General features: G+C 38.2%; 1 protein-coding gene across 1 annotated transcript in view; it reads left to right on the top strand.

The window, feature by feature from the left end:
* The first annotated feature begins 404 nt into the window (after nt 1–404).
* The window catches only part of LOC111159398 (RAS related 2), a 70702-nt gene continuing 46530 nt past the window's right edge, over nt 405–24576 (top strand). The window contains exon 1 of the mRNA XM_022521822.1: nt 405–633. Coding sequence (XP_022377530.1) covers nt 526–633 — 108 coding nt within the window. The 5' untranslated portion in view covers nt 405–525. The remainder of the gene's footprint in view (nt 634–24576) is intronic.

Below are 24576 nucleotides of genomic sequence, written 5' to 3' on the forward strand. Positions count from 1 at the left end.
CTCTGTCAGCGCCTGAATCTCACTCCCACACCTTACACCCTCACAGTCACTCCCGCGCTCCCTCAACTCACTCTCACTGTCGAGGGACCCCAGGGGCGGGTCCGCGGGGGTCTGAGCCGCCAGGGGTCAGCGCCGGAGTCTCAGCCCAGGCCAGCGCGGCCCCGCCCCGCCCCGCCCTCTCATGCATATGCAGCATCTCAGCCTCGCAGCCCGGCCCCCAGACGGCCATTTGTAGCGGCGCTGGAGGCAGCGTTCGGCAGGCGCTGCGGAGACGTGTGGAGGAGCGCGCGCCCCCCGGCCGCTGCCGCCCCTGGCCCCTGCGGTCCTCCCGTTCCTCCGCGCCTCGGGCGGGACCCGGCCAGCCCGGGCGCCGCGCTGCCGCCCGGAGCGGCCCTCCCGGCAGCTCCCGGCGCCCGGGACCCCCGCCCGCCGCTCGCCCGCAGCCCGCCGGCCGCACACGTCTCCGGAGCCGGGCCTAGGGCGGGCAGCGGCTTGGCGTGGCCGGGCGGGCTCGGCGGCGTCCCCATGGCCGCGGCCGGCTGGCGGGACGGCTCCGGCCAGGAGAAGTACCGGCTCGTGGTGGTCGGCGGAGGCGGCGTGGGCAAGTCGGCGCTCACCATCCAGTTCATCCAGGTGCCTGGAGCGGGCCTGCCGGGGGCGCCGGGGCGGCGGCGGGCGCGGGCTCGCGCTACCTGTGGCGGGGCGGCTGCCGCGACCCCGCCCCAGAGGCGCCGCGCGGGCAGGGGGCGATTGGGGGGGCGGTGGTGCGGGCCGGGCTCTGCCCCCCTGCCCTGCGGCGGTGGCGCCGCGCTCCTGCCTGCCCGGCGCCCTGGTCGGCGTCCGGGGAGTCGGGCTTCTCAGGAATGTGTCCGGGAGGGCGGAGCTGGCAGGGTGGGAAGCGCCGATCCACCTTATCGCTCCGGTCTGGGCCGAGCCTCCCGGGAGGCTGCGCCGCCGCGCCCGGCTTCCTGCCCCGCGGCTGGGTCTCGGGGCGTCGGGTGCGGGGCTGCAGCCCCTCGCGCTGGGCTTTCAGCCGTTGCGGCCGCCTCCTGCACCGTCGGTGAGATCGCGGTAGCAACTTGGCCGCAGCTCCGCGTGGTTTGCGGGTTTCTCCGCGCACGCTGAGCCCGAGCTGCCGGCTTCGAGCTGTGTGTTTCTCTTTGTGTGTGTTTGTGCTTTTCTTTTAAGTAATCTCTTAGGTAATATGTCCGGGTGGGAGTGTGTGATAATGCCCGAGGGAAATGGTGGCTTCGAGGAAGTTAAGAATGTTCTCCGATCGGGGTGAGACCATTTCCTAGGAATTCCTGGTGCCTTCCTGCTTCTCGCTTTGCCAAGGTGAAGTTTGGGATGGGCCAGGCTAGGAGATGACCGACCCGGGCGTGCCTTCCCTATCTGTTCCAACTACCCACTCCTCCACTCCCAGCTCTCTCTGGTTGGTAGAGGCGAAAGTCAGAGCTTGTGGTAAAGAAGAGGGCGGTGGAATTCTTCATTCTTAGGATTTGCTCTTGTTAAGAGGTTTGAGTGATCTTTTCGGGGATTTTGAAAATGAGAAACCCAGATGTCTCTCTGCTTTTGTCAACCTAAAAGGTGTGGCGTATGCTGGGAGAGAACGAAGGTACTCCTTTATAACAGTAACAAAGATATTCTCATTATATCAAGAATACTGTTAAGATGCCTCGGTGAAGAATTGATTTCTGGTTTCCGTTTCATCCATCTGTTATCAGCTGGGATACATGAATGGCTTGTTTCATTTCACTTAACGTTTAGAGTGACATTAAAATACAGAGTACTGTAACATAAATGTGATTGTTACCTTCCACGTTGACTAAATGAGCAATAGTTGCTGTTAAAATATTTCAAGGGGTTAAAAACTACTGCTAAAACCTTTGTGTCCAGGAAGAGATGTTTATGTAATGAGCATTTACAGTATGCTCATTAAGTGGGTTTAAAAAAAAAAATCACACCGAGTAAGAGGTGAGATTGGTTTAAGTTTAGCAGGCTGCAGAATCAGGGATATCGTCTTGTTGCTATTTCGCTAGGGCCAAGAGAGATTTTAACTGATGGCAAAGCAAAACAGTTTATAGCTTAACCTTTCTTTGGAGACTATACTTGGGGGGCTGGCAGTGGTGGTGAGGAGTGAGAAAAGAATTCTGGGTTCCAGTATTAGTAAAGTGTCACTTGAAAGGTTAAACTACACATACTTAGGTCCTTTGTGGAGGAGGTACTATCTGAATGTATTTAAATATGTAAGTTATTTAATTAAGGTATTGGAACCTTTTATTTTTGGAAAATAGTTTTAGAAACTGCTAAGATAACAGTAATTGCTGTTTTAAAAAATGATTCTCTAGAATTCTTTTGTTAAAGAAACACCTCCTTTATGAATAGTACTGTCCTAGATGGTATGAAAGAAGTAAATGAGCCGTGTGTGGATGAGAAACACACACATATGTATACATGGAGAAAAAGTGAGCTTTGAGTCAACGTAAGTGTTTATCTTGCTCTGTCATTTATTGGTTGTGAGAACACTGCCAGAATATTCAGCTTCCCTGAGTCTCCATTTAATCATCAGCAAAAGGGATGGGATCACACATTGTTTATTATCTTTTGAATTATGGGAGTGTCCTTAGCACTGTTGTGTGTCACATAGTGTGTGCTCAGTTAATGATGGCTATTAGTGTAAGTGTCTATGTATATAATTTTGTATCACATTTAAATGCAAAGGGAATTCAGAATTGGGGAAAAGTCAGTTTGGGAAGAATTGATAACAGTACTGTATAGGCTTGGTGGTAGGGAGAGAGTATGTGAGTATGGGGGAAGTTATATGCTAGTTGGGAGAGAGAAGGCAGGCAAGGAGGGGAGTGTGAGAGGCAGATGAGCTGGAGCCGGTGAAAGGGAGCAGTAGGCTCTGACTCTGAGGGGACTTTTGCAGAGGTAGAAGCCAGTCCACCTGGGTGGAGTCTCCACTCTGCCATTTGCTGCAGTATAATCTTAGATAAATTACTTAATCTCTCAGTATCTCAATTTTCCCCATCTGTAATCTGGGGAAATACACAGTACCACATACTCTTGTGATGAAAATTAAATGAGTTGATCTATGTCAAGGGCTTGAAACAATGCCTACTGTATAAAAAGACTACAGACATTATTGTTGTTATATTAATCTTATACTATGGAGCTAAAGTGACTATCATCTACACTTAATAGAACCACTATTTATTGTCTGACTCTTGGGAAATTAAAATTCATTCTGCTGTGATTGTCTAGCAGTGGTAATTGGAGAGGAGATGGCAGGAGGATAATAATCTTAACAAGTGGAAGTCAGTTCTTGTTGTAGGAGATCAGGATGACACAAATTGGTTTTATTTACTTTTTAAGTCTTCTGAAATGACACTTTTTAGTGTTCAGTATATATTTTTCTCTTATATAATCTTGAGCAGAAAAAATACAGAAGATTGGGGAATGGAGAATTTAAAAACGACTTTGTCTTTAGTCTTGACTTTCTTTAACCTTAGATGTACTGGGACCTATGCATATGAAGAGCTGCAAAATAGGAAAGTAAGGCAATAATTGCTTAATTGAGGTGCCTTTTCCTCTTTAAAAATGAATTTAGCAAATCATAAAGTGTATAAAAGTGTAAAATATGTGGAGTTAATGTTTCTGTTCATAGTTTTTTGAGAAATGTTTCAAGTTTTGTTAGTAAATAGAATACCTAAATGATGAGTAAATTGTAGTTAGGAAATGATCTTAACATTGTACCAAGTGAAATGGAGAGAGTTTCGCATATCTGGATTCTAGGTCTCTCTACTCATGTGATGCTGGGGAATCTCCTAATCTTTCAGTCTTTTCAAGGCTTTAGTTTTATTTTTCTCCATAAAATGTTGAGTTTGGGTGAACAAATCTCTGTGCTTTTGAAATTCTGGGTTCTTATTTAGTTAACTAGCTGTGTGTCTTTAGTCAAGTATCTTGGGTTCTCCGAGTCTTCTCTGAAAAGGGAGACTAATAATAGTATCTTTAGGGTTTTTGGAATAAATACAATAACATGGCAAATCATTCAGCACAGTGCCATCTATAGAGTAAGTTAATAATAATTGTTACCTGGTTTTATTTGCTGCTATTATTATCTTGTTCTTCCAAAACAAAATTTGTAATTTCTTCATTTTTGCTTGACACATAATCTGGTCTCTTAAGGCTTCAGCACTCCCTACCTCCCACCCCAACCTCAGATTCCCCTCTTCACATTGTGTGGTCTTTAGGTGATAAATGTTGATCCTGTTTTGAGTTGGGGAAACTTCTTTTTATCAGTTGCAAGTTGATTTTTGGGAAATTTGGAGTAATTATTGGGGTTTTGGGTTATGCTTTACCTGCTAACTCTCAGAAGAGAACACATGTGTTTTATAGAATTAGAGGAATTTCCCAGCTTCTAGGCTTTGTTTAGCATCCTGACTTTATTGAGCAGTGTGTCAGATTTTGAGGTGTGTAGGGGGTAGTTGATTGCTCACGTGTTGAGTTTTAGTCAGTCTTACAACCTGTTAGTCTGGACCTGACTCACACCTTGCTTTTTACTCAGAGTTTGTCTTTCGCTGAATGCTTTTTCATTGACTTTTCCTGGGGCAGAGATCCTAGAAGAGATTTCAGGACTCATGTATTATGTTATAGTTAACTGATCCATGTGTGAAGGGCGTGAGTTTAGGTTCCGGAATTGGTGCTCTACTGCAACATCTTGAAGACACTCTCTGCAGTTTTAAGTCACATAAAATAACTCATGTCTGTGAATCTGAAACTATAGGCTTATCTTTTTGTGTGCATCTATTGCTTTACATTTTCAGAGTGATTTACAAATGAATTCTTAGTATTGAAAAATAAAGCACCTCTCCTGATGGTGGTATTTATTGGAGATTATTTTAGTAACACCAGAACTGGATCTGCTGATTACTCCTGTGTAGAAGTGGTAGGCACGCAAGGAAGAGGATGGCCACTTTTGTTAGAGGAGAAGCAGAGAAATTCTAACCTGAGGTCTCTTAAAACTCATTCTTCTTACTCATTCTAACATATGTGCATCTCTCTTTAATGGGATGGGGAAAGTTGCAGTGGTGTAGTGGGGACATTTCTGTTGAATAGGTCAAGAATCCTGTTTTTCCCCTTGATATAATACCATTAGAAGGCAAAGTGATGATGACAGGCAGCTGCCTACTGGGAAGAGATTTTTAATTCACTTGTGAGGCTGAAATATGGGTCTTTGCAAACTTTGAAGTGAAAGTAGTTGTTAATTTGGTTAGGAATTAAACTGGTAACTTTAAAACGGGGGACTGGGTGGGAAGAGAGACTTTTTTTTTCCCAAAGATTTTATTTATTTATTTGATAGAGAGCACAAGCAGGGGCAGTGGCAGAGGGAGAGGGAGAAGCAGGCTCCCCACTGAGCAAGGGAGCCCTGAGTCGGGCTCCCTCCCAGGACCTCGGGATCATGACCTGAGGTGAAGGCAGAACTCGATCAACTGAGCCACACTGGTGCCCTGAAAGGAGATTTTTAAAAAAGCAGTATTGCTTTTTTAATTTTAAAAGTTCCTTTTAATTCTCCATTTTTTTTCTTTCTTTTTTTTTTTTTTTTTTTTGGCAGGGGGAAGGATAGAGGGAGAGAGAGAGAATCTCAAGCAGACTCCCTCCTGAGCCTAGAGCCCATCACAGGGCTTGATCTCACAACCTTGAGATCATGACCTAAGCCAAAATTAGGAATTGGACATTTAACCGACTGAGCCACCTAGAAGCCCCTGAAGGTTCCATTTTCAAAGTAATTGATGATAAAATTGAAACAGATTCTCTGATGCTGTAAGAAGATTTTTTCCTTCCTTTCTTTCCCTCCCTTCTGTTTCCCTTCCTTCCTTCCTTCCTTACATCCTTCCTTCCTTCCGAGGAAAAATAGAAGTGTCTTTAGAGTATTAGTTCTGTATGCCCTCCTTACTGAAAAGTGATAGTGAATAAAACACTTTCACACTGTCAGTAGACATTGTGGAGTTAATAGTGAATCTTCTGGCAAGGCCTTGATCTTGAATTACTTTGGGCAGAGTTGCTGAGTCTGTGTTTCGGATTGAAACTTAGTTTAAAGTAATGTCCTTGGTAGACCTTTGATTTATTTTTACTTTGTAAAGAGAAACAGCTCTCAGGCTTTTATGAAAAAGACAAAGATTTATATACTCACTTATTTTATGTGTGGCTCTGAAAGAAACAAGGAAATATAAGTTGTCTAAAATTAGGCTACTGGAGACATAGAATGAGTTCCTTGTCACCTTATAAGTTATATTTTGTTTTTAGTGTTTTATAAAAGCAATGTGATTGTTTATTGGCTACAAAGCATTAAATTAGTTTAATTAAAAATATTACAGTCACAGAAATTGTTGTTTGTATATATTAGTAGTTTAATATTGCCCGCCAACTTATCTCGTCACCTCATATGGTGATTTTTTTTTTTTCTAGGAGAGAGAGCTTTGTATACAAGTAAGTACATGTTTAGTAGTTGAAGTATGGATGTAAAAGTCAAAGTAACATCCAATGTTGCTTAAAAAAAAAAAAAAACTTTACTCAGATTTTCCAGATGCTAACATTTTACCATATTTGTTTTATATCTTCCCAATCTATGCTGTTTTTTTTTTTTTAATCATTTGAGTGTAAATTGAAGACAGTGACCCCTTATTTTTAAGTCTCTCCATGTATATTTCCTAAATACAAGGTCATTTGCTTACATAAACATAGTGTACAACCAAAATCAGATATTAATGTTGATATATTACTACGCTTTCATGCAGAGCTTTTTCAGATTTTGCCTGTTGTCCCAATAATGCCCTTTATAGCATAAGAAAATCTCCAATTATGCGCACTGCATTACGTTTCCATGTCTTTAATTTGGAACAGTTTTTTAGTCTTTGTGTTTTAGGACATTGACATTTTTGAAGAGTGTAAGTTATTTGTAGAGTTCCCTCAATATGAGTTTGTTTCCTCATGGAAATTTGGCTTATGCATTTTGGGGGGGAGCAGGAATAACACAGAAATAATGAGTTGTTCTTAGTGCACTGTATCAGGAGACATATAACAGATGTACATTTGACTGTATATGTGTTTACCTTTTGACTTAGTAATCCCAGATCTAGGAATTTACCCGAAAATACACTTCCACGAGTATGAAAATACACATGTATGAGCTTACAGCATTGTTTGAAATTTAAAAAAGAAACAATTTACAGAATAGGAGAGGAATTGAATAAAATGTGGTACATTTACCCACTGGAGCATTATGTACTTATTAAAAAAATAAGAAAGTTCTCTATGAACTGATAGGAGGTGCTTTCCAGGATAAATTGTTCAGTGAAAAAAAGTGCGAAAGTATCTACAGTATAATGTGCAGTGTAAGAAAGAAGGGGAAATAAGAAAGTAGGTATTTTCAGCACTGAGTGCATAAAGCAGAGATTAATGAGATTGGTTAGCCATAGGGAGTGGGTAGGAATGAGGGTGAAGGGGTAGAGAGAATGGGGTTGGTGACCTTTCTGAGGATACTTTGTGACTTTTGGAACCATGTTTAATGTTTCACATACTCAGTCCATAAACAGCAGACACCAGTACAATCAAGTGATGAAGAAAAAGGCCACCCTAAGGTGGAATATAAACAAATAAATGAACTGAACCTAATTTCAGATGAGTAACATAACCACACCAAAGGGGGAAAAAAACCCTAACTTTTGAACTTGGTGTTTGGACTATGTCCTCAGGATAAAGACACACCAGTACTTGAAACAAACATTGAACTCTAGTTAATAGGCTGTGTGTGTGTGTGTGTGTGTGTGTGTGTGTGTGTGTGTGTGTCGCAGGGGTATGGGTTTTCAATTCTGAAATGATTTTTTTTTTTTAAGATTTTATTTATTTATTTGACAGAGAGAAAGATCACAAGTAGGCAGAGAGGCAGGCAGAGAGAGAGAGACGGGAAAGCAGGCTCCCTGCTGAGCAGAGAGCCTGATGCGGGGCTCAGTCCCAGAACCCTGAGATCATGACTTGAGCCGAAGGCAGAGGCTTAACCCACTGAGCCACCCAGGTGCCGCGAAATGATTTTCTATATTAATATTAAGCAAATAAGTAAATACATTTTGGAAAATGGGAGCCAACTTTCTCACTGTTTGTTCTCACTGTGGAAGGGGGGAAGGTTAGCATCAACTCTGATGCTAGTTTGGAATTGAAGATACTGGCATAAATTCATGGTTTAAAAATTATAGATGCAGAACTAGATGCATATGAATACACATACATTCATCTGTGTTTCTTTTTTCCAGTTCTCTCTGCTAAGAGTGCCTAGAAACAGTGACTGGGGCGCCTGGGTGGCTCAGTGGGTTAAGCCTCTGCCTTCTGCTGGTGTCATGATCTCGAGCACTGCATTGGGCTCCCTGCTCAGTGGGGAGTCTGCTTCTCCTCTCTCTGCCTGCCTCTCTGCTTCCTTGTGATCTCTCTGTCAAATAAATAAATAAAATCTAAAATGAAATCTAAAAAAAAGAAACAGTGACTCCCCATTAGCAGTGAAAATACCTAGTGCCACATCTTGGTTTCTCAATACCATTCTTTACTAACAGGAACCTTAGAGAAATGACTGATCCCAGGGTTAGGCCAGGGAAAAATAGAAAATGAGCTCGAAGTATCATGTAGAGTCAGAAAGTAGGGAAGTGCTCAAAAAACAAAATGATGGTGACATGTTAAAGAGACAGCCAACCCAGAAGGACTCCCCCCGTTGGCTCATTTGGGGACAATATAACAAAATAATTATAGTAATTGGTTACTATCCATAAAGTAGGAGTCTGTGAATCCTTAGGGATAAATAAAAAAATGAAGGAGGAAAGGAATTTCTTCCTTAAGAAATCTGATAAGCTCAGAGGCAGTGGTGAATTAGGAAATCACTATTTGGCCATCATAACAATTGATTTGAGTCAGAATCATAAATAGATGTTAGAGCTAGTGGATTTTAGAGTAGCTGGATATTAATATAGTTTTAAAGTACCTGTCCATGAGATACTGTTATCAAGAGAAAATAGTAACCACAGTGGGGAAACCTGGCTTACATCACCTTGACCAAGTGATTGAAACCAACACTTCTGATGTTGCTTTAGGTAATGATGTTAAGCAGTTTGTTTACTCACTTCTGTTAACAAAATCTGGTTTTCATTATCAGTATAGCTAGGTGCTGAATGAAATTAAACCCAAAGAAACCAAGTTGAAACAAAAAGGGGACCAACTTTGTTTCTGTTTAAGGAGAAAATTTCTGCCTAATTTTCTAGCCAGGTATCTTTTGAGAGAAAGGTTGAAAAATTTATGTTGGGTGACTACTGATTTTGGCCATGATCTTTAACATAATGACCTCCCTTTGCACTAATCTTGTATTCATAAAAATTTTCCCCCTGTGCTCTGTGGTAGATTTGAATGGTAGATTCTCTTGCTCGCTCTCTTTTTTATGACTCAGATTTACCTTAAAATCATTCATAATCTTGGGACACCTGGGTGGCTCAGTTGGTTAAGTGTCTGCCTTTGGTTCAGGTCATGATCTCAGGGTCCTGGGATCGAGTTCTACATTGGGCTCCTTGCTCAGCAGGAAACCTGCTTTTTCCCTTTGCCTGCTGATCCCCTTCCTTGTGTGCTCTCTCTGACAAATAAATAAAAATCTTTTAAAAATTATTCATAATCTTAAACATATTTAATTAGAAAAAAACAGAATAATAGTGTTTTATTCCCAGTTATGGGAAATGAGGAATTTAGCACTGTTTGCACCTATCCCTGTCCCAAATTTTGTGTCCTTATTTAAATATACCAATAGTGTGAGTTGCAGTGTTTTTAAAAGATTGGTTTTTTTTTTTTTTGCATTCTAATTTGCTATTATAATAGTAAATAATAATGGTATTAATCCCTTTCTTATGAAGGGTTATTGCTTTTATTTGCCATTTGTATCATTCTAACTGGTTTCAGTGCTTATAATAGATTTTATCAACGGTTTTTTTTGCTTTTTTTTTTTTTAAGACTTTATTTATTTTTTTGACAGAGAGAGATCACAAGTAGGCAGAGAGGCAGGCAGAGAGAGGGGGAAGCAGGCTTCTACTGAGCAGAGAGCCCGATGGGGGGCTCGATCCCAGAACCCTGAGATCATGACCTGAGCCGAAGGCAGAGGCTTAACCCACTGAGCCACCCAGGTGCCCCGTCAACAGTTAGTTTTTATTTTGAATTGGGATTTAGAGAATACTTTCGAGTGCTTTTTACTGAAACGATACCTAAGATATTTACTTTTGCATGATAAGTGATGATTTGGCTGGATGTAAAAGTATTGGGCCCCAGCATTTTGTATTAAAATAATAGAGGCATATCTTTGTTTTCCATTTCTTTACCTTTATTTGGCTGACTGACCTCAAGTTTCCATTCTGCAGGAATAACTTATTTTTTCCTTGCATACTTGTAACCTTCTTTCATCATTCGAAATGATTATGATTATTATGAGAAGAACTTTTTCTCTGTTCACTAGTTTTCCCTGGAAAATGATGAAACACTCTCAGGTCTGGGAAGGTTTTCTTTTTCATTTTTATTCATTTTCTCAGTCATCTTATGAAATACTTACTATTTATACATTGATTCTCTGAAATCATACCATATTGTGTTAAGTTAATCTGCAAAAAGAATAAGATAGTCTCCATCTAGGAGAATTTGTTAAATTTGCCTTCTGTATCACTGATGAAATTTTCTGGATGTGAAATGTAATTACTGTCTCAAACCAATTTAATGCCCTTGATATCTCAGTCTGATATTAACCAGTGGTAATATTCTCTCTCTCTTTTTTTTTTTTCTTAAGGCCACAAAACTATTTTCTAAAGTTTGTTACTGTGTAAGGAAACAACTTTTTCCAGGGGAGGAGTTTGTCCTTGTGTGGTAGAATATGTTTTTAATAATGTATTAAAAATGTAGCTGTTCTGGTGTTGGTGGTGAAAAACTGGCTATTTTTCAGAATTGCCTTGGGAGACTTTGATTCCCAATCTTTTTTGATGCTGAAAGGCAGGCAGGTTGATATCAGGGAGTGATAATTTTTGGAGTATCAGCAGGATTTCAACAGATGTGAAATTCTGTTAAGCCCACTATGACATGCAGTTAATTTTGGGGTTTCCTGAGATGTATAATTTGGGAGAATTGGAGGTGGTTAAAAGGGATAGTTTTCAAATTTATTTACCCTTCAAGGCTAAGCTTTCTGCTTTGAGCCACTGAAGAGGCTGGGGAGATTCTGAGTGTATGTGTGCATGCTGTAAAATGAAGATCAAGGCAGAGGTTTTTCTTGCTGTAGGTATAGAAATTGAAATGGCTTAGAAGAAAAAGAATCCTTTCTTTAACGTTAGCGTGTGCTTGTGTGTGTGTGTCTAGTCTGAAGTATGCTTATTTTGTATTGTATTGTGTATAGATGTCTTTTTATGATTTCATACCTAAACTTTTTGTTTTTGCTTTTTAAATTAAAAAAATTTTTTCTCTTATTTTTTAAATTTAAATTCAATTAATATATAATGTATTATTAGTTTTAGAGGTAGAGGTCAGTGATTTCTCAGTCTTACATAATACCCAGTGCTCTTTATGTCATGTGCCCTCCTTAATGTCCAGCATCCAATTACCCCATCCCCCCCCAGCAACCCTCAGTATTGTGCATTTTTAAAAAAATGAGATTGATTGCCATCTGTTTTTCACAATAGTACTTTAGATAATTTATATGTTATAATGTATATATATATATATTTTTTTTTTTAAAGATTTTATTTATTTATTTGACAGACAGAGATCACAAGTAGGCAGAGAGAGAGGAGGAAGCAGGCTCCCCGCTGAGTAGAGAGCCCGATGCGGGGCTCAATCCCAGGACCCCGAGATCATGACCCGAGCTGAAGGCAGAGGCTTTAACCCACTGAGCCACCCAGGCGCCCCTATAATGTATATTTTTAATGGTATTGTAAAGAATTTTAGTGAGAGATTTTCCAAAATATTTGCAGTATCCTTAATGATTTGTGGAAAGGCATTACAGGACTGATTTTGCATGGTTTCCTTTGATATGAAATCTTATACTTTTCATTTTTAGATAATTTTAATTTCAGTTTGGGTATCTCCTTAATTTTTAAAGTAAATATTTGACGAAGGGTTGAGTAGATCCTTTTGTGGATTTCTAGCTTTTTTGGGCTGTCGTCAAAGAACATGACCTGTAAATTCTGTTTTGGAATATTAAGGATTTTTAGTGGCCAAACATACCATTAATTTTTGTAAATATTCCAAGAGCATGAGAGAACAGTATTCATTTGTAGCTTGTAAGGTGCAAAGTTTTATTCAAATCTATTAAAATGGAATTTATTATATTATTCAAATCTTCTCTATCTTCCCTTTTTTCTTATCTAATCTGTGAAACCCTGAAATACATTTATTATAATACCCCATAAAGACTGCATTTTATTTTTTTCTCATATTTCTTACCTTGCTTTATTTTGATGCTATGTCATTTGTATATAAAATGTTATTATTGAATCTTTCTTTTAAAATTAAATATTAAGGGGCGCCTGGGTGACTCAGTGGGTTAAAGCCTCTGCCTTGGGCTCAGGTCATGATCCCAGCGTCCTGGGATTGAGCCCCGCATCGGGCTCCCTGCCCAACAAGGAGCCTGCTTCCCTCTCTCTCTCTCTGCCTGCCTCTCTGCCTACTTGTGATCTCTGTCTGTCAAATAAATAAATAAAATCTTTAAAAAAATTAAATATTAAAAATATTGAATTTAATATTTTTAAATATTAAAATTTAGTAGCATCTTGTGTGGAGTTTAAACTTGATTTTGATTCTGTGAAATTATGTTGCCATTTCGCTTTTCTGTTTGTATGCATTTACTTCATTTATATCTTACATTTCTTTTTTGATCGTTTTCTGGTAAGCTTTTGAGAACAGTACTTAATGTGATCTTTAAAAATCAGATTTGAGAGTCTTTGTCTTTTAGTAGGGAATTCAGTCCATTTACATTTATTGTATAATTTGATTATGTATTTATGAAATAATCTAGATAAATTTGTTTTTATCCTTTTTGTATTTTCTTTCTTAAAATTTTTTATGTAGGCTTAATTAAATTTGTTTTTATTCTTTTATTTCCCCTACATTGAGAATATAAATGTAGAGATTATTTTAAAACTAGAGGTTGTTTCTGTGAAACTTACTCCTTGTGGTTGTTTTTGTCATAGTTGTATGCAGTCTATGAAATGAAACACCACAGCTGCCATGTTTTTGTTTTTTAAAAGGATTTCCTAGACCTGGAAAAATTCATGCTGCTTATTTGAGAAAAGACAGCTTGAGGTAGTGCAGAGAATCCTTTTTGTGAGTCAAGATTTATTTAGATCTTGGTTTAGCCACTATATGACTATGGTTTTGGACAAGTTAACCATTCTGTGTCTGATTCACTTATGCATCATTGTTTTCAACCCTGTAAACACTAGAATGTTTAAAATAAGTATTTTAGTAGAGGATTTTATTTATTTATTTATTTTTAGTTTTAAGATTTTATTTTTTTGAGAGAGAGACTAAGCGAGAGAGCGAGAGAGAGAGCGCGCGTGCGCACGACGAGTGTGAGAGCACACACAAGCTTGGAGAGAAGCAGAGTCCCTGCTGAGCAGGGAGCCTGACTCAGGGCTCAATCCCAGGGCCCAGAGATCATGACCTGAGATCATGACCTGAGCCGAAAGCCAATGCATAGTGACTGAGCCACACACCCCAGTAGAGTATTTTATAGATTTGGAATATTTTGCCTGAACGTTTGCTGCTTAGTTGTATTTGTTTGTACATTTTATATATTTTGAAAGTCATAGACCAGGAATACTTTTGTTACATAGAAGTAATCATATAGCAAAATATTAGTTAATATTTATTGTTAGTATTAGGTCTTAAACAAGATATAGTAAATAGTTGGGGGAAAAAAGGGGTCTTAAGAAAGATGAGTTGTATCTATTATGGTTACATAGTCGCTGATTACTGAAGAGGACAAAGTACCAAACTATTTTTCATTTTTGATTTCAGAGTTTCTCTGTAATTGAAAGATTATATATAGCCTGTGTACATTTTAACTGAATCTTGAGTTTTAGAAATTTTAGTAGTTGATCCATAGCATTCAGTTTTATTGAAAATAGTCTTTGGAGAAGATAGTCCTATTTTAATTTCTTTGTGGAAATTCTGACTCAGGAAATGTAAAACAGCCTGAGAGTAAGGTCTTAAGATTTATTACTTTTGTCTTATTTCCTGGTAGGTTTTCTTTTAATGCCTTGTTTTTGGTTAAATGATGACATGTGGTTGAGATTACAACAGTCAGCAATTTGTTAGCTAAAAGGAAAAGAATAGTAAGCAAGTAGTTGAGTCAAACTGCAAGAGAAGTTTGTGATAGATACAACATTTTAGAAATCTTGTAGAAACGATACATGACACAGGAAATTTGTAATTTTTGTCCCTTCTGTCTCTGAAATTAAGGTGTGTCAGTAATATAGGGAAATTCTCCTTATGTGTGTATCCAGGTGTGCAAGCATACACAGATGTGTATCTTACTCACTGAGAAAAGAGTGAGTTTAAGTTTAGAGAGGGTTTAGAATTTAAGTTTAGTTCATGGGTTTTTGGAATGAAAAAATGGAGATGAAATATAGAACAATGGACTAGGTCTGTGATAATATAATGACTTACAGATGCTTAAATGAATGGTTATAGTAGCTTAATTGAGTACTATGTGAATTTATTGTTTTCATATACTGGCATAGAATTTCCCTGCCAAACTTGTTTTGAATTAGCTGCTTTTAACTATCAAATAACTTAATCTTAACAGTTTCTATAATTGCTGCAGTGTTATATGGTCAAACACATCATTTGGTTGAAACTTAAGAATGGAGTAGAAATTGGTGAGATTACGTATCAGTAATACAAATTTCATCAAACGTTGGGTTTTGGGATTATTTTCTTACCATTATAAAGTCTGACAGGTTCTGCGATCATAATTTTAGCGGGTTTTAAAATAGTATGGAAAATTTTGTTATAATGTTAGATTGTGAGTCTCAGTTAATTTTACATTTAAAGACACTGATGTTTTGTATATTTTTTCTTCTTCCTTAGTTGCAAATTACGTATTTACTTAGATTTCTGTGTAGCAGTTTCAGGAAGGCGCCATTGGCTGAGCTGATTAGTCAAATGAAGTTGTCTGACATGGGTTACTTTAGTTTGTGGTTTAAGATGAACAGTACATGGTACACAGCTGTCGCTCCAACAGCTTTGTTCCAGCTGTCTTACTGGCCTGTCACAAAATACCCCACATTCCTTTTTTTTTTTTTTTTTTAAATGGAACCCCTTGTAATATTCTATACTTTATTGCTTAAAATGGATCCTACTAATTACTTTAAGGACTTACTCACTTTTATGCCTATCCATAGCTGTTTATTTAGAATGGTGCTAAAATGGATTATGAATAATAGATTTAAGCCTTGTCATATTTATAATTTTTTGTTAAAGTTGCAGTTGTGAAATATTTGTACAAGTAGTTAACATTGAAAAAAGCACCAAACTTAAATAATGTCCTCAAATACATAGTTGAGCATTTAAATAATGAAACTGCTCTCATTTCTTATTTTAACCTTGAGTTTATATTAATAAGTCTCAGCAGAATTGTAAGGTGAAAAACCGTAATATGGTTTATAAAACTTGTATAGTACTTACACAGGTAGAGTTTAGTTTGTGGGTTATTTATTTTTTTTAAACAATTTTATTTTTACCTAATCTCTACATCAACATGGGGTTCAAACTTAAAACCCTGAGAACAACAGTTGCATGCTCTTCCCACTGAGCCAGCCAGGTGCCCCTAGTTTGTGTTTTTGATAAAGTGGTTGGACTTGATACAATTCATTTTACTATCTTATACTGTAACCAAATTATAATATGGTTTCAAGTTTTGTTTTGTTTTGTTTTTAATAAGGAACAGGGACCTATGCAGAATATTTTGTATCAATAATGTCTGATGTATACTGAATATATTCTGTGTGTTAGATGTCATGCTGTAAACTTTACCAACATTGCCTCATTTAATCTTTATAGCTTATTGTTTCTTTTTTTTATAGCTATGGAAACTGAGGCTCAGAAGTTAAATATGTTGCTCAGGATCCCACAATATGGCAGAGATGTGACTTGAAGCTATATTTTCTGAGTGCAAAGCACCTATGGGTCCTAAGGGCTACATTATGCTACCTTGTCCAAATAAAATACTTTTATTTGATTAGTTATCTTAATAAGTCTTTGAGGCCCCCCCCCCCATTTTTAAAAAATGGTTAGGTTCCTGAAGCACTCTCCATTTAATTGAAATTAGAAGAGCTGGGATTGAATAGGGAGTAAAATTTGGTTTAATGTATTGCTTTGCTGCCCTTTCTGCTCCCCTGCCTCCTTGTGATCCATGTCCCATTACTCCTGTGCATGCTGCCTTGACTGCTGCTCTCTCCAGACCTGGCAACCCCCAGGCACCTGTGCATACTTATTTGAAATTCCTGCTCTTACGCAGCATATTATGTCTGGAGAAACACAGTCTCATCACACTTAGTCACAATCTGTGTGAAATGCACAGCCACAACTCTTCAGAACCTCTGTCCTTTACCAAGTATGCCCTTTTATCTGATTCATTCTTAGTCATCTTTCTAGATGTGACTCAGGGTTCATCTCCAGCAAGCCTTTCCCCAGGGAATATCCAGAGTGGAATAGGTGCTCCTCCCATAGTATCCTGTACATTTTACTTCTGAGAGTAAGTTGTGGAAGTAATGTCCCTTTAGTGTTTTTCCTGAAGAACAAAAAAGAGTCTTTAATACAGCCTTAGTACAGTTACCAAAATCAGGAACTTACAATACTATTATCTAACATATATTATTTAAGCTTAGTTCTTCCAGTAATATCCTTCCAACAAAAGAAAATTTTTTGGGGGTCTAGGATCCAATCCAGGATTGCACATTGCACTTATTTTCATGTTTTTTTAGTCTTAAATTTATTTGTAAAATATTCCACAATTTGGGTTGTCTGATATTTTCTTATCATTAGAATCAAATTGTGTAGCTTTGACAGAGATATAAAGGAAAAGTTTTCCTCTGGTACCTCATATTGGGGGGCATATGTTGTCTGTTTTGCCCAATACTCGTGCAGAATCTGATTGCTTAGTTAATCACTGAAAAGTAATGGCTCTTCCCTTTGTGATTAATAAATATCTTGTTGGTAGAGATTCCAAGGCCAGGTTAATAACTAGTTATTTTTGAGCCTTTGAGGTTGTGTCTCTTTCTCATTGTTCACCTCTTGCCCTTTCTTCCTTCATCATTTCCTAACTTTCTTCTTCGTGTTTCTTCTTATACTTGCTGTCTCCATTTTACATTTTGTGACAAGGATGTTTTTTTAATCCCCTTAAAGAATGCTTGATTTATAGTCATGTTTGCTTTAGGGGCAGAAGCCCCCAGTTAAACTACATTTTCTTTATTCATTGAAAGGATCTATATTATATTTTGTTGGCCTTGGTTTCTTCATCTGTGAAACGGAGGTTCTGAAATAGATTAGATTATATCTAGGGTCCTTTGAGATTCTACAGGTCTTTGACACATGACTTTATAAGTTTTTTAAAAAATTAATTAGGTGGTTTTATCTTGTTTCCCTAAGAATTTTAAGAAGTTGTCTTCATACTTTTTTTTTTAAGATTTTATTTATTTATTTGTCAGCGGGGGAGACAGAGTGAGCGAGTGCACAAGCAGGGGGAGTGGCAGGCAGAAGGAGAAGCGGGCTCCCTGCTGAGCAAGGGGCCTGATGGGGACTTGATCCCAGGATCCTGGGATCATGACCTGAGTGGAAAACAGACACTTAACCGATTGAGCCACCCAGGTGTCCCCATACGTCTTTCTATACAATATATAAATGTCTCATTGCTTTGGTTATATTAGAACTGCCCTTACTTTGATGGGGGTCATGATATTCTTCATACCTACATTGATAATGTCTCTTCCCAAGCTGGAAGACAAGAGTGTGATATTCTTTTTTCGTGGGGTAGGGAACTCATTCCCACAATAGTTAATAAATAAATCCTGTCATCCATGGAGTTTTCTAAATTGCTTAAAAAACAAGAAAAAACCTGTTTGGTCCAATACTGTTCATTACATTTAAAAACATGATTTATGTGTAATTTTTTTGGGAGGGTTTTATAGAGTTTCTAATTATTGTATCATAATTTCTAAGAAAGTGAGAATCTTGATTCATTGTGGAATTTAGAACAAATTATTCAGTTGTAGAGGTTAATTTCATTATAAATAGACTGAAAGAGCTGTGTTATTTCAGCATTGTTAATACTTAAGTTCTGTAGTAAAAGTATTTAATGAATTATAAAAAGTTACTTGGCCACATTTTAACTTTTAAAAATTATTCTCAAGAGTTTTTATAGTACCTAGTAATACTTACGTTTTATGATGTTTTGCATTTGTGTAATACTTCCGTTTTCAGAGACTTTTTGTGTACATGGTTTTCTTTTAATACCAGCAACGACCCTTTATGATGGCAAGGTGGTGATCATGGTCATTGTTATTTCCATCCTATAGAAGAGGAGATGGAGGTTTGGGAGGGAGCAATTTACCCAAGGTTCTCTAACCAAGTAAGCAGTAAAGCTGAGATTGGTTTTCCCAACTCCTAAAACACACCAGTCTTCTTACTATAGACTACGAATTGGAGCAAGAATCCCAACACCTACTAGAGGGGAACTGAAAGGAGTGATACATTCTCATTTAATGGATGAAATTCTGTTGCCTGACTGTTACCAGTATGAATGGGGGTGGACACTGAATTTGGGGAGAGGGAGAGGGAAAGAGTAAGTGAGGTTTCATCAGACACACACTTGATGACTTGATGGGTTTCTACTAAAACTATTGATGAAGACGCTGTTGAAAGCTGGTGTGGGGACGGAGATTTGTAGTGCATCCTCTCTGTAAACACAGCTTCGGAAGGTCGAGGTGTTTATTCTCTTTATGGATATATCACTGTTGAAATGTATGAGAATGACAAACCACAGATTTAGGTTCTGTATTGATTACCTCTTGGGATAGGGACGGGGAGGAGGGGGGAATATGATTGTCAAAGGACAGATAAAGTTCTAGACTTGTTGCTAATATTTTATTTCCTAACTTGGGAGGTAGGTATTCATATTCTTAATATTTTTTCTTCATAAAACATTTTCTGAGTTATTTTATAGTTAATGAAGGACAATAATGTACTCTGAATTGACTTAAATATGTAGTCAAATGGAAACTTAGCTTTTCATTTGATGTTCAAGGTCTCATGACTTGGTTGACAAGACACAGTGTATTCTTTAGGGGTTTTCCTTCAGGGTGGGAAACAATTTTTTCCCCCCTGGCCATTCAAATGGCAAATAAAAGTTGAGTACAATTCTTATTACAATAAAATGTTCATATTTGAATTTGTGAACAAAACTGTTTTGTGTGGATGTGTTTGTATAAATGTGTTGTGATTTGCTTCTAAAGGTATTCTACACCATTTTTGAACATTTTCCAAAGCACTGCCTCTCATTGCATATTGGTTACAGGAACTGGTGATTAATTTTGCCTTACATTTCTTGTATGAAGAAGTGATACTTTAACTTTTCCCGTCAGAAATTCTTAATACTATTTGTAGATACACAGAATGATTGCTCACATAATGTGGTTTTAGGTAGGTGTGACTAAGGATTAAAAGACGATCTAGAGTTTATATATACTAGACCTGTGCTCTGTGCTATACTGATGACGTTTTTGGCTCATTTATAAAATGGGTAACTTTTGGTCTGAGAACATATGTCTTCAGGAGTTGATAATTTTAGGGGGGGGTAGGATTATTTATTTTAAAAAATGTTTTACCCTTTTGGTGGCCTTGTGAAAGAAAGGAATTTTATTTCTAAGTTTGGATGATCATGGGATTAGAAAAAATGTTCTTGGTGGTTATTCATCTAAAAAGCTTTGCCTTTATTTGGGTACTTGTGCTTTTTGGAGAGGTAAAATGGGAATGAGAAAAGACACTGTGTTTTCCAATGTGAAAGTATGTATTCTGAGATGTTGCTAATTCTCATAAAGAAATTGATTGAAAACATGTCATTTAAGGGCACCTTTAGATTTATAGATTATAATGTGTGCTTAAGAGGAAGTGGGTGGGATGGGGTGGGTAAGAGGTGGAAGGCTGGGGAAGGTGGAATTAATGTTCTTGTTTCTGAATTTAGAGGTTTGAATTATCTTTTTCCTTTTTTTTGGAGATTACCTACAAATGAATTCATGGTGTATGTTGGGGGTTTCATGGTGTGGTTTTTTGGTAGATTCTGAGTGTCATGTAAGGACTAGACTCTTAAATGGTATTGATTTTTGAGAACTTGAGAAAGTGTTTTTTCTTTTTTAAGATTTTATGTATTTATATATTTGAGAGAAGGAGCATAAGTAGGGGGAGCAGCAGAGGCAGGCTCTCCACCAAGCAGAGAGCCCAGTGTGGGGCTCAATCCCAGAACCCTGGGATCATGACCTGAGACAAAGACAGATGCTTAATGACTAAGCCACCCAGGCACCCCTGAGAAAATGTTTTTCTTTTGGCATAGTTTAATTTTATAGGTTTTCTTTCTCTGGCGTCTCCTCAAAAACAGAGCCATTCTTCCCATTCCAGTGGCAAGTGGGAGTTGTGGTCCATTAGGACTTTCGAAGTAAAATTTGGAAAATTTTCTACATGCAGGGTTTCCTTAATTTTTTTTGTACAAAGGACTCTTTTTGGCAGTCTGGTAAAACGTATGAACTCCTCAGAATACAGTTTTTTAAATATATAAAGTATGTAGGTTTATAAAGGAAAGCGATTACATTTAAATCCAGTTATTGAAATACTAAAAATGAAAGTCTTCCTTTTTAACTCACGTTGAGTGTAAATGCTATTCTGATTTATCTGTTATATGAGATATCTGTGATTTCTGTTGGTGACCGCCACAGGTACTGCTATGGTGGTTGATTGAAGGAAATGCTGTATTTCAGTTAGAGGTTAGTGCAAAAATTTTTTTTTTCCTCCATTCATGCTTTTGAATGAAGATTTAATCCCTGGAACCCTTTTTTAATGTAGTGAAAAAGTGTCAGGACTTAGAGCCAGGTAACTATGAAATTGAGTCTCATATTCACTACTTAGCTACTGTGTTACTTTCTCAGCCTTGAGCTTTAATTTCCTCATCAGTATAATGGAGATGATAATAGTATTTGTGAGATTTTAGCCTGTTGTACTTAGAACACCCACAAAAATACTAAAATCCCACAAGTACTATTACTATCTCCATCTACTATCATAGTGAACTGCTATTATCATTTTACCAGTTTGAGCGAAGTATTAAAACCTTTCTTTATGTGTCTTTACTCTCCCTAGCTTATAATTATTTTTGGTGCTTTACATACATATAGAACCACATTGAACAGTATTATAATTTTGCTTCAACCGCCGAGCATACTTTAGAAAATTAAAGAGAAGGAAAGTCTGTCATACTTGTCCATATTTTTGCTGTGTCCATTCTTCCTTCCTTCCTGAGGTTCCTTCTTTTTTTGTTTCCTTCCTGTTTAGAGAACCTCTTGGGCCATTCTTTTAGAGTAAGCCTTCTGGTGATGGAGTCTCTGTATTTGTTTTATCTTTATTCCTGAAGGCTATTTTTTTTTTTTTTTTCTGGTTATAGGATTCTGGGTTGATAATTCTTTTTGTTTAGCACCCAAAAATTGCATCATATCTGGTTTCTATGGTTTCTGATGAGAAATCTGTAGTCATTCTAATTGTTTTTTCTTTTTAGGTAATATATTTTTATGTCACTGGCTTTTTTTCCCCCCTGTCATTGTCTTTTTAAGACCTTCTTTTTAGTTTTTAGAAGTTTAATTATGTTGTATCTAGGTGTGGATTTCTTTGGGTTTTTTTCCTTTTTAGGATTTGCTTAGCTGCTTGACTGCAGGTTTTTGTGTTGCCAAATTTGGGAAGTTTTCAGCTACTATTTCTTCAAGTATTTTCTCACTTGCTCTCCTCTCCTGGTATTCTGATAATGTGAATTTTAGATCTTTTGTTATAGTCCCTCTGGGCCTTAAGGTCCTATTCATTTTCTTGTATTCTAGTTTATTTCACTCAGTTTTTCAGATTGGGTAGTTTCTGTTGTTTTATCTCTCACTGCATTGAATATTTCTTCTTTCCTTCCATTTTGCTATTAGGCCATCCTTTGGACTTTTTATTTTGGTTATTCTATTTTCCAGCTTAAGTTCCCATTTTGTTCTTTAAAACATATTTGTTTGCTGAGACTTTGATTTCTTTTCTGAGACTTTTTTTCATTTATTTCAAACATGTTTGAATATTCTATCAAGATCACTTTAATGTCTTTGTCGGATGATTCTAACATCTCTCATTGTGTTGTTGGTATCTTTTGATTATTTTTGCCTTTCTGTTTGAGATCTTCCTGGTTTTGGATTTTCTAATTGAAACCTTGCACATTTGCATACTTTGTTCTGAGGCTTTGGATCGTACTCAAACCAATTATTCTAGCTGACTTTTTTTTATACTGCTTTGCCAGGAGAAGGAAGGTGGAGGTGCTGCCTCATTACTGCCAGGTAGAGATAGATGTCTACATTCTCCACTGAACCTCCACTGAAACCTGATGTTGGGGGACATTGTTTATTACTCCTGGCTGGGGTGGAAGTGCAGGCTTCCCCACATAATCTTCCTTTGATACTATTAGAGAAGAGTTCATGACATTGTTAGGCAAGAGTTCATTACTGGCTGCATGGGTGAAACCCCTGGCCCCCTGCTTGGCCTTCTCTGACACCATCCCATTGGGATGTTTATAGCCTTGAGAATATAGTTCTGGATTCCCCACAGGGACTTTGCAGGTGGGGGTGTGAGTGGGACTCCAGTGGCTTTTTTTTGTTTGTTTGTTTAAGAGAAAGAGAGCACACATATGCAAAGGGCAGGGATGGGGAGAGGAGAGATAAGCAGGCTCCATCTGTGGAGCCTGACATGGGACTCATTGTGGGGTTTCATCTAGGGTGGTGAGCCAGAATGACCTGAGCCAAAATCAAGAGTCTGACCATTAATGGACTGAGCCACCCAGGTGCCCCACACAGTGGTTGTTTTTTTTTTGTTTTTGTTTTTGTTTTTTGTGGTGTTTGACTGGTTATTGTCTAAAGGTTTTCCATCATTCTGGGTTGCCCTTTTCATAGTTCCTTGGTCAGGAAAAGCATGCTTTTGTTGGGATTCTTTTTGTTTGCTCCTGTTGGCATTTCCAGGTTGGAGGCTTTTTCAAGTCAATTTCTGGCATTTTCAAGGTTAAAGAAAAAAAAACCCCACAAGGGACTCACCACAATTTTGTTCCTTGATTTGCAAAGGATTAGCACTGCCTCCTCTTTAACTTTGAGTCTTCTTATGTTTGTTTTTTGTGTATAATGTCAAGTCTTACTTTTGCTTATCAGGAAGAATGGAGAAAGTTTGTGTACTCCATCTTCCCAGAAGGAAAAGTCCTTTTAAGTTTTTTTTTCTGTTATTAAATAATGCTGTAATTAATATTTTCCTCCTGTGTTTTTATTCTGTTTTTAAAATTTCTCTTGACTTTATTATTTAACAGTGGATTAATATTATATTTATGCCTCTTGATTCACATTGCAAGTCATTATGCCATTCAGCTTGATTTTGTAACTAGTTCAGCTCTGTACCTATCATGTTTGAGATGCTTCAGGGGAGGCTGTGTGAAAGCATGTATTATCCATATTTATGACTGGAGGAGTAGTTTAGTAAAGAGATCTAGGCAGAGAGAGATTTGGGAATATAAAGTAATAGACGATTGTTGAGGGTAACTTCTGTAGATGAGGCTTACCCATGTGGAGGAGAGGTCATCATAGCTCAAGATGGAACTCTGGAAAAGAGGACAGGTGGAGGAAGAGGAACAGAATGACTGAGGAGAATGCACTGGAGAACTAGAGACAAAAGCCATGTTAGGTATTGCAGAAAGAGAGCTTCAAGAAATATTTTGAGTGCTGAGTAGGGTCACATCTTAGGTTAAGTAATCTAAGCATGAAAATTCTAAGATTGGCAATGAATAGGTCACAGGGGGCAGTATTAGTAGAATGATGGGAATAGAAGCCAGACTACAGTGAATGTGAGGTTAAGAAAAGCGTTGATGGAGGAGAAAGAAGGAAGGTAAAAGGAGCACCTGGGTGGCTCAGACGTTAAGTGTCTGTCTTTGGCTCAGGTCATGATCCCAGGGTCCTGGAATCGAGCCCCGCATCAGGCTCTCTGCTCAGTGGGAAGCCTCACTCTCCCTCTCCTACTCCCCCTGCTTGTGTTCCCTCTCTCGCTGTCTCTCTCTGTCACATAAATAAATCTTTTTTTAAATAAGAAAGGTAAAAACCTTTGGACAGCCACATGCAGAAAAATGAAATTGGATCATTTCCTTACACCACACACGAAAATAGACTCAAAATGGATGAAGGATCTCAATGTGAGAAAGGAATCCATCAA

Source organism: Enhydra lutris, unplaced genomic scaffold (assembly GCF_002288905.1).
Source record: "Enhydra lutris kenyoni isolate GAN:26980312 unplaced genomic scaffold, ASM228890v2 scaffoldscaffold68, whole genome shotgun sequence".
Classification (NCBI taxonomy): Eukaryota; Metazoa; Chordata; class Mammalia; order Carnivora; family Mustelidae; genus Enhydra; species Enhydra lutris.